Here is an 11,186-nt window from a genome sequence, read left to right as displayed (position 1 = left end):
GGAAGTTTAGATTGGATGTAAGGAAAAATGTCTTTACTGAAAGAGTGGTGAAACATTGGAAGAGGCTGCCCAGGGAAGTGGTGGAGTCCCCATCCCTGGAGGTATTTAAAAGACGAGTGGATGAGGTGCTTAGGGACATGGTTTAGTGGGCATGGTGGTGTTGGTTTGATGGTTGGACTCGATGATCTTAGAGGTCTTCTCCAACCTCAATGATTCTATGATTCTACTTGGGGAAACACATAAAATAGGCAAGCATATTTTCCTAGTATGCTTTCCTAGTTTTTGTGGCATCTGTTTGAGGGAGTTTGTGCAAAACACCTTATCTATAATCTGTTGGAACACCAGTAACATTTTACTGTTTTAAATAGCTAGCAGAATTTGCTCTAACCTTTATGCTTTACTAGAAGCTAAGAAAATCTTTACTGAAAGAGGTCAAGAGCCTGAAAGCATGAGTTCCTTACTAATGTGTTCTGGGTGGCTTTTTGGAAAAGAGAGGTTTAAGAGTGTTCTGTAACTGGAGAGGCCTCTCAGCATATGTTGTAGAGTAATAAGACTTTGAGTGCTTCTTTCAACTGGGGCTGGGGTGCAAGGAGCCTATCAGTTAGATGGAGACTAAATAATATATTCATAGTTCTAGGTCATCATGACCATCAGTCATGTTAAATTTGGATGGAGCTTGTAGATAGCAGGTCAGAACTCCTAGACAATGCTAGGAAATTCATGACACCATTAATCACAGTCTTGTTCCAATGGGTGCTCGCCTCAATGAATGAGCATAAAAGACTGAAACCCCTCAAGTGTTTGGGGTTAAAGTGCATAGACATGTTAATGACATTTTGTTGCTGCAAAGATAACTTTCTGAAGAACTTAAGCTGTTGTTGGGCTTCAGTGTGTAATCAGCTTAAAAGGAATGTGTTATAAGTTGTCTCCAGACTTCATCAGAGTCAATAGATCTCCCACAAATAAACTGTGATAAAGTGTAAAACCGTTCTGCAGGAAGGGGTTTCAAACTTGCTTTGTATGGGGACATCATCAGAAGTCGCGGTAGCTGGATTAGATCACGCGAGGCAGTATTTGTTTCCATTTCAGTATCTTCAGAGATAAATTAAACTGATTGTGTGTTTAGATTTGATTTATTGCTGTTATTGCTCCTCTGTATTGAGCAATGTTCCCTCAGTATGGCTGTAGAAACAGTGTCTATGTGCCTGTACTGTCTCTGAACTTGAGCCAGTATGTACTCCTGTACTGCTGCATGTGGGTTGACTAGCGGAGGCTGAAGACAAGTTGGAAGCTTCGCATTGCGCTGGATGGGCAGGCATTTCCAGAGATGCCTGTACATAGGGTGTCCTGTGGGCTTTTACTGGTCCGCTTCTCTTTGGTACTTTGTAGTATGTCACAAGGGAAATGGAATTATTTTCTTTTTCTATTACAAGATACAGTTTCAGAAAAACTGTCTCTGATTGTTCTTTCCAATTCTGTTCCCTGTCAGAGGCTTCAGTCTCTACTTCAGCTAAGTTTTTCTCAGTTTATTAACATAATGAGGATGAAGGTAGTACTTGGTGAATACAGACCTCCAAGCTTGGGCCTCTTTCCTCTTTCTCCTCCTTCCAACAAATAGTATGTAAAATGCACTCTGTACATTAAAACCTCCAGTAATGATATTCTTGCATGGCTGAACTAATATCATCACTTGTTAGTTTCCTGGGTGCTAACCCGCAGCCCATTGCTGTTGGGTTTTTTGTGTTTAGTTCAAAAGTGTCAAAAGTTGTTTTTTGTAATGCTTCTGGCAGGTAGCCAGGAGTGCCACGAAGCTTCTGCCTGAGGACTCCTGCCTTGAATACCAGCAAAGAGCCTGCTCAGTTAGGATTACCTCCATTGTGTATTTCCTCTTTCCAAGAAACAATTGTAGTGTGACATGATTTGGTCTTGCTGGGGCAGATTGAGCCTAGCTGAATGTTTACAAACATGCTGATAAAAGCTTCAGTAAACTATTAAAAGTGCTTTAAGGTTTTCCTATATATGTGGGTCCTCTTCCTGGAGACCAGGAGACTTAAACTGAAATTTCACCAGGAAAACACTGCTGCTGAGGGATGATAAACCTCAATTGAAATGTTTGGGTTTTTTTTTTTCAATGCTTAAGTTAGCTTCTTGAGTTAGCTTCTTGTATTCATAGATTATTTTGGTATATATATGCAAAGATTTTACAAATGCTAATTTGTGGCTGTGACCGGAGCTTCTGGTAACATAATTACAGCCTGCTAGTCAGGTGATTTTCATTACCTGGTTGAAGACTTAATGTTTCTAGTGTTACACTGTTTACTCTTTGTGTTCCTTTCTTGTCTCAATTTACTGAAAGCTTCTCTAGTTCAAGTCTAGATTGTGACAAGAAACTCATACTTTGTGTATCAGTTTGGTAAAATTCTTTGTATATGGCTCTTCAAAATGAACACGTCGCTGGCAGTCATTAAAATGTAGTGCTGAAAACAAATGTCTTTTGCTTTTACCCATGCCATAGGGAGAGTGAGGTCATGATAAAGGTACTGTGATGTTACAACTAGCTATGTTTCAGATTTGTGAATTAACAAATTATTAATTGCATCAGAGGTTTACAGCATCCTGTAAGGTGTCAGTTTTCTGGTGTATACTGATCTTATAGTTAGAAAGCATGCTTTTAAGCTGCAAGTCCTGTGAGGATAGAATTGAATATGTGCTCACTTATAAATATTATAGAAGTGAGTAAAGTTCAGTAGGAAAAGTCTTAATTTCTTGCAGTTTTTGTTACGTGTTCAAGACAGAAGAATTCTTACTACTTGGGGTTTAAGGAAAGAAAACCAAGTTGAATTTGGTGGAGAATGTTATGCTTGTGCATGAACTCATGAATATCTCATATTCTACACTGTATTGGTACAGAGTTCCGTGTTGGCCAGTTCAGTTAAGAAGACAAAACTTTTAATATATCGGATAAATAAATAACATAGTGGTGCTTTTATGTAGTATCTTTTAGATGATGTTTCTCTTGAGTAGAAGTAGTGGCATCTTTACCATTCTGATCCCTTGTCTGATTAAGGTAGTCAATAAGCATTTAGGATAATAGCTAGGTGAGGATGGGCTGTGGCAGCATATCTAATTAGTCAGTATGCTTTTACCATTGGATGCTATCTCTTCTGGATTGAAAAACATTTTCATCTGGATATCCCAATTTGTATGATGTTTCTCTTGAGTAGAAGTAGTGGCATCTTTACCATTCTGATCCCTTGTCTGATTAAGGTAGTCAATAAGCATTTAGGATAATAGCTAGGTGAGGATGGGCTGTGGCAGCATATCTAATTAGTCAGTATGCTTTTACCATTGGATGCTATCTCTTCTGGATTGAAAAACATTTTCATCTGGATATCCCAATTTGTTTCATGCGTTGAGATCCTTACTGTAGTAAGTTGAATTTCTTACCAGCAGTTCATGACAAGTGTCCATGTGCGTAAAAAGAAATGCAGTATTTTGCAAGATCTGCAATTTGCTGTTCTTATGTCACTTCTAGTTAAAATCATGAGTACATGTTAGTAAAATTATAGTGCTTATATTTGACTTTTGGGGCTGGTGCAGGAAATGAAAGTTAAAATTCACTAGGGTTTAAAGCTTAGGGTTTGTTTCAGCATGTGTGTTAGACCCTACCATTAGATTGCTTACTCCTTAATATACTAAATTGTTTCATCTAGGAAAAGAAACTTAAATATTCCATTTTTTCCCCCAGCTTGTCAAGTAATTATGAAGCTCAAATGAAGAGTCTCTTAAGGATCGTGAGGATATTTTGCCATGTCTTTCGCATTGGCCCATCCTCTCCCAGTAATGGAAATGACATGGGCTACAATGGAAATAAAACTCCAAGAAGTCAGGTGTTCAAGGTCAGAAAAGTATATGATGTTGTTAGGAAGATAGACGTTAAAGAGATGAATTTCACAAAGCATGCATTCATTAATCAGACATCTCATGAACAGGAAGTAAGTTTGGTTGATGTCCCTATCCCTTCTTAAGTTAAGCCTACCTCTTTCCTTCTCCTTAATTATTTTTTTCCCGCTGGATTCATTTAACCACTGATGCACATCTCATCTCATAATTTCTGTTTATTTCTTATTTAATATATTGTTTATTAGATGTTGAAAGTTTAGTTACCCAGCTGATTTTGGTAAACTTTGTTTTTATTTCTATTCTGTTACTTAAGAGTGTAGTAATCTCAAAATGTGGTAATATTTGTATAATAGATTGTATTAATGTAATTTCAAAATGATATTTGGAGTCATTGGGAGTTCTGATCATTCAGTTTTACCTAACTTCACAAGATAAATGGAAATAATTGAATTCTTAATCTGTTCATTGTTTTCACTGTGACCACGAAATTTTTTTCTTGAATTTTACTATCACATGCTTTAAACATACCAGCTTACTACTACCCTCGCAAGGTTATTGATTTATAGCTGTTTTCAAACACTTGCTTTAGGTGCTTGCCGTTTAGATGTTTAATTTCTGAAGGTTGTTTTTTATGCTTGTTGGTTGAGGGAATCCCTTTGTAGAAAATCATAGCTTGCCTTTCTGTAAAGCAGTCCTGGTTTCCTGCGTGCCACTCAATCTGCATTGGGTATATAACTGACATACTATTCAGAGCACTTAAATAATGAGAACTGAAGGCTAGTCTCTTTTCCCCTATCTTCTGCCATACTCTTACATGGCACAGTTCATATCACCAAATTTAGATGCCAATGATTACATGAGAATTTTACTTAACCTTTGCACTTCTTCCAGGGTGTTGTGAAAACAATATTTTGAAATTACTGCATTTACTTGATGATATGTGTTCATCAAGTTACTTCTAATGACTTTTAAGACAGAGCTGTATTGATAAGGTCATGAAAGATGATACTCTAATTCCAGCTATATTTAGTTAAGTAGCTCAGTTTTTGTTTAAACTTCTTCTCTTGGAAAGAAGGAAAGCATTAGACTATTTAAAAACGAGCACAAATGTTTGTGTTTCTGATAGCAAAATAGTTTTAATAGCGAATTGATTTATATTATTAATATAAATCTAGTGCTTGAGTGTATAAAATACTGTGTGCAAAATGTAATGCATTGTACAGTATGCAATGTAGTAATTGTCCCTTAGAGTTGTTCGCTGAAATATATTGAGCTAGATTGACACATTGTGAGTTTAACCAGATTACCATTTTCAAAAAACAGACCTACCCAAATCAGAAGAATAATTTTATTAAAGACCTACCCAAATCAGAAGAATAGTTTTATTAAAGATAGCATTTTCTAACAGTTTTAATGAAAATTGATTTAAATATACTAGATTAAATAACAAGCAGATGTTAAATGTGCTTAATACAGGAACTATCTGCAGTGAGATCTTCTGTTACCTTTCTGTGTAGATATTCTGCTACCTCTTTTTCTTCAAGGTTTTAGGAGTAGCTGACCTCTTCTTGCGTTTTGTGTTTGCTCATAGCCCAAAAAGGGGGAAAAAAAAAGTTTCATGCTTTTCAACTCCAGATAACTTCAGAACTCACTATAAAACAAACAAATATGCAACTGCAATTTGCGGAGGAAACTGTATTTCAGCAGAATCACTTATCTGTGTGCCCAAACTACTTTGTATGCTGAAAGAATTGTTTCTCAATTTAGTATGGAGTTAAGTCTTGTGCAGTAGACTTACATTACACAACTGGCACGGTTGTCCCAGAAAATATCAGTAGTTCTTAATTGTGTAAAAAGAACATTTATGTTTTTTAATAAATAAGCAAAATATATACTACTGTTGCATTAGCTAACAAAACAAAAATTTCAGGATGATTTTAAAATTATTATTGCTGCTATTTTAATTTATTTTAGAAGTATTAAAACCGAGGCAGCCCTTCATTAGGGCCACTGTTGTGTCCATGATATTTTTAAGGTTGATTTAAATTTCAAACTCAGAAATACAAAACTGCTGATGAGAACTTATTCTTGTTTGGGAATGGGGCACACAGGTCTGGCAATGTAAAGTTAATCTTCAGTTGTGGTTGGATTAGCCTGTTCTTCCCTAAATTTACAGCAACTGGGTAGCAGGAGATTAGACGTAGTGCTGAGTCCATTGGGTGACTTCCCATTCTCTTATTCTTACCTTCCCTTTTTCTTTTTTGTCCTTTCCTTGAAAACATGGTTGTGATCATCCCTTTAACCTTTTGGGAGAAGGGGAAAAAGCCCACTATATCTCTAGTTTATTACAATGGTACAGAGGCTACCTGAAGACCTGGCAGTTGTATGCCTTCATTGGTACCAGTACTTGCATGCGGGACATGCAGGTCAGTGACAAAGAACTCCTTTTCTGGTTTTTGTTTTATTTGAGTTTTCTTGAATATAGGCTGTGTAACTGTTTAGTACAGGCTATTAGGGAAACCACAGAGGTTGCTGCTCCAAAACGGGAGTTAAATCCGTATTAAAAAAGTCAACATGGAGCTTAAAGATTTTAAATTTGAGATCCATATTGAAAATTTTAGAGGAAAGTACCTGTAAGTTGGAATTTGCTGCCGATCTTTGAATTCAGTTGTTGGGGATAAATGTTGTAGATAATTTGAATTCTGATACAGGTTTTATGGGGAAAACCAAGTCTCTGACTGCTTGTTCATGTCCCATGTAAGGTCTTGAGTAATTTCCAGAGCACGAGAAAGTGATACAGGTCACCACCCACTTCTTTGAATGCTCTTTATTTGTGCAAGTGAAGTCCTCAAGATATTGTCTTTCTTTACTGTATAGGAAGCTAATCTGTTGTTCAATACTGTCGTCTTTCAAGAATGGACCTCAAAACTTTTATCTGGGGAGGACTGAGGGTAGCAGTGGCAGGAGTTCTGTCTTGTGGTACCCTTGTGGGATATGCGGAGGAACATTATCAGGCTTTATTGCATGGTATAAGGGATTGTTTCCTTTCCTTCTGAATGCACTCCTGTTAGGTCCAAATAGATCTGTACTTGATGACCTTTAAAGATGTACTTCATAACTCGTTCTAAAAAGCTGGTGCAAAAATATTTTATCCGGTATAAGAAATGAAGAAAAACTTTCCTCTGACTCTTTTCTTAATGCTGTGTTAAGGTTTTCTGTATTAGTGTACTGATTGAACGTATTTTGAAGAGTTGTCACTGTAATCCAGCTTGGAAGGGATTGAAAATGTGAGTATATCTTGATCTGAGGCTGCTGAGGAATGTTATTGCTTGACAAGGACAAGAAAATCACAGGGCCATCTTTGCTTTACTGAAGTTCCCTGTATGTAATTCAGTACAGGCCTGGTCAATTCAGGCCTATTGAAATGCTTTAAAGTGGAAATACTAGCAAATTAAGGCACGCTCTTGTACTGATCTTGCAAGAAACAAAACAGTCATTGAATTTTGACACCCAATCTTGAAACAAGCTACCGCTAACTCAAATGAGATCCTAACAGCGAGACACTTTATGAATAGTAATTTTGACCAGGTTTACATTCATTACTTCTTCATGTATCGCCCTTCCAGTTGCTGTTCAGTATGATGACATATTAGGGAAACTTGCTGCAAAATATCCCTGTCTAATTGAACAAAGTTGGGAAGCCCGTAACATTTTTCCTTCATTTCAGATACTGTTCTTTTCTAGAATAGAATTGACTTCTCTGCTGTGACACAGTCGCTTCATGGATTAGTGATCGCCTGCTCCCTGTGTCTTAAAAGACTAACTATCTGTCACCTGGCAAAAGATTTTGCTCCAATGTCGCAGTTTGAATATGGGTTTGATTTCTAGTGTCTTGCTTTCTAGATGGGTAGAGAAGAAGGTGTTGCATAGCTAAATCCTTGCATTTGGGAGACGAGGTATGCAGCTGTAAAAGCTCAGTACTTGATCACTCAGATGTATAATTCCAAAGAAACTTTTCTGAAAAGTGAGAAACGAAAACTGAAGGTTGGATGGAGGTTTGTGTTCAATATGCAGTTCATGGTAAGAATCGACTGAAGAATGCTGACTTGTAGTTTTAAAAAATGCTGCTAATGGTTTGATTGAATATATCCATATTATGCTTGAAAAGGTCTGATCATGGATGCTAACATAAAATGCTGACAGCCATGGATATGGAGGTGATGGGCAATATTTAGGAGTGCTTTATATTGTGAAGTTAGACTAGGAAAAAAGAAAGTGAAATGTCAAATTTGCTATGCTTGACTACGCTTTTGAATGAGTTTGTGATCAGAATCTGTGGAAAAACTAGCTTTGGAAAAACAAATCAGTTGTAAGAGTTCTGAAAGGCATGCTAAGTCTGTGGGAAATAAAAGATAAAACACAAGATAGCGGAAAAACGGTGTCTGGCAAGCTAAACACTGAAAAGTTTGGGAGAAGAAAACTGCATTTTAGTATTCTAGTAAATAACTACCTAGTTTCTTGTGAGTTACATGTTAAGAACACAGCTGCATTTTAATTCTTCAATGAATCCTATTTTCCATTAGACAGTTTTTCTACATTATGTTTTGTGGTGAAGGTTTGCCAGGTAGGTCTTGGAAAGAAGCTAACTTGATCCTGTATGGCAGATATTTATGTAGAAAATGATACCCACACTGGAGGTATTCAGATCACCATCTAGAGAAGTGTGTGGTCACCGGGAGTACAAGGATTAAGTGAGTGTCATACAGTATGTTGAGCAAAGCCTACCAGTCTTGGAGATCAGGCTGGCTTTCCCTGAAATTCTTATTGGGGGGAAAAAATGGAAGCATAATGGTAAATTTTTTTTAATGGTAAATTTCAACAGAATTTTTTAATACACAGCTTTTACGAGAAGTAATTTATTGTGTATTGAGAGTGTGTTGCTATTAGGTGTACTGATAGTGCTCCAGACTGTAGACTTTAGGTGTACTGATAGTGCTCCAGATACTGTAGACTTCTGGTATAGTGTTCTGTGAACAGCTCTTAATTTTTAAAGGCAACTTTAGAAGATGAGAACAAAATTTTCAGTATCTGCTAAGTCTTTGAATGCTTTAATTGGTGAAAAATGTTGATGCAACAGTACTATATGGAAAAAGTTCATTCACTTCAACTATTTAGAAGTTCACTCTTACTTTTGGAATGCTCTGAAAGACTTGAGTCAGAATTGCCTCCCTGTAGGATACATATCCCTGCGCTCACTAGACTGTATGCTTGTGAAGCGTCCCCTTAAACACCATTAAGGGACAGCACAGTCAGCCCTCATGTTTTTTTGAAATGCTCGTGAGAAAGCCACAGGTCTCTCAGCCCTTTCTCTCCTCTGTAGTAGGTCTGCACCTCAGAGCAAATGTGTAATGATGGAATTGTACCAGGTTTCAATTATATTGGTTTTAAGCTGCTGGTAGTGAATAAAGAGTGACTTTGTTAAAATAAAATCTACAGCTTTAAAAATTGACACGTGATTCTGCTGATATTTGTTTCTGTTTCATAAAGCTAGGTGTTAGTGACCCTTACTCTGAGATGTCTGGGGTATTATCAAAACAAGTTGTATGAGCTCACACTATGCATAAAGCACATCTTGCAAGATATGTGTATGAGTCTGAATCTCAGTGGCATTGTCTGGGGTTTGCTCCATCTACCTGGTAGAGGGAGCTGCTTTGACCAGGGCCTTAAAGAAGTGACGCACTCTTATTCTGGAAACTCAACATGTGTATTATTGTCTCTCTGCTTGACTGCAGCAGTCAGACAGTTGTGTGCCATGTAACAACCGTGACGCCAAACTCTGTTAAATAGTTCAGTGTTTCACTCTTTCTAAATTACTTTATCTTTATTCCATCTGCTGCTTGATTATTTTCCTTCTATATGACGTTTTTCTCTCTGCGCTCTATGGCTACAAGTACAGAATTTTTTGAGTCTTTGACTCTTATCTCTAACATGACTTCTAAAGGGTCATTTAAAGCTTTTAAATGTGCATGATATTTATTTGCCTTCAGAAGATTGTCACATCATTAATATTATCTAATGTCAACAAGTTCCTTTTTTGTCTGTTTTTGCATGTGTTTATTGCAGCCACTGGAACTGCTCTGGCATTCTCTAGATGAATGGCTCGTTCTTATAGCCACGGAGCTGATGAAAAACAAAAGGGACTCTGCCAATATTACTTCTATTTTACTGAAGCAAAAAGGACCAGATCACCAGGATGCTACTCCTATGCCTTCCTTTGCTGCTGCTGCAGGAACCGAGGGCAGAAAAGAGCTATCCGCTGACGCTGGCGAGTCGAAAACATACGATGTTGCTGGGAAGCAGGAAGCTTGTGCTGATTGCCAGGATGTTATCTCCATGACAGCAAACAGGCTAAGTGCTGTCATTCAAGCATTTTATATGTGCTGCTCCTGTCAGATGCCTCAGGGGTAAGGAGGGGATCCCGTTTGTTACCTAAACTGTTACCATTTTAAAATCATATATGCTTTCTTGGAAGAATGTTCGTGCTGGCCATATGATATTAGTGACAGTGAAGGGTATGCTTTTTAATGCTTTCACTAGTTCAATTATTTGAATGCTTTTTTTTCCCTGCTTTAATGGCACCAAACAGCACAGCAAATTTTCCGTAGTGCTACTGCCTATGGACGTAGCTGCGTTGGGGCAGATTTCGTATTGAATGTCTAATGGCTCTTTGTAATCATGTGTTATACTTGCAGGTAATGTAATTTTCATCTCTTGAAACTTAGCTGTTCTTGCTGTTGGTTCTTAATGTGAAATCATCCCTAAATTTAATGTGATTATTCATCAACAGCTATAAGCTCAGAAAAAAAAATGCGAATTATCTTTGTGTATGAAGATGACAGCTGGGGCAAAACTTGTTTGGCTATATTGCAGAAGTTTATAACAAGGAGAGTTCAGTCTCAAAGTAATGCTTGCTTGGAATCCTGTCCCCAGTTTACAAACATAGTTTTGTGTGGAACAGGCACTACAACTTAGGTAAATTTAATACCATCAGTGTCTGGTTTAAAAAGGAAAATGTGTCCACTGTCACTGAAGTCTTAGTCTGTCCAAGATTGTTATGGATTATAGAATCATAGAATCATTGAGGTTGGAAAAGACCTCTAAGATCATCGAGTCCAACCGTCAACCCAACGCCACCATGCCCACTAAACCATGTCCCTAGGTGCCTCATCTACTCGTCTTTTAAATACCTCCAGGGATGGGGACTCAACCACTTCCCTGGGCAG

General features: G+C 37.5%; 1 protein-coding gene across 2 annotated transcripts in view; it reads left to right on the top strand.

Annotated features, from left to right (window-relative positions):
• Positions 1–11,186, top strand: part of HACE1 (HECT domain and ankyrin repeat containing E3 ubiquitin protein ligase 1) — a 52,970-nt gene that overhangs the window by 14,861 nt on the left and 26,923 nt on the right. The window contains exons 10-11 of one of the 2 annotated variants that reach the window (XM_009285021.1): positions 3,749–3,995; positions 10,027–10,367. In XM_009285021.1, the coding sequence (XP_009283296.1) occupies positions 3,749–3,995; positions 10,027–10,367 (588 nt within the window). The remainder of the gene's footprint in view (positions 1–3,748; positions 3,996–10,026; positions 10,368–11,186) is intronic. The other variant, XM_019473546.1, reaches the window with a different exon arrangement.

This window comes from Aptenodytes forsteri, unplaced genomic scaffold (genome assembly GCF_000699145.1).
Source record: "Aptenodytes forsteri isolate BGI_AS27 unplaced genomic scaffold, ASM69914v1 Scaffold171, whole genome shotgun sequence".
In the NCBI taxonomy this organism is placed as follows: Eukaryota; Metazoa; Chordata; class Aves; order Sphenisciformes; family Spheniscidae; genus Aptenodytes; species Aptenodytes forsteri.
This window is presented reverse-complemented; position numbering and strand designations above follow the sequence as displayed.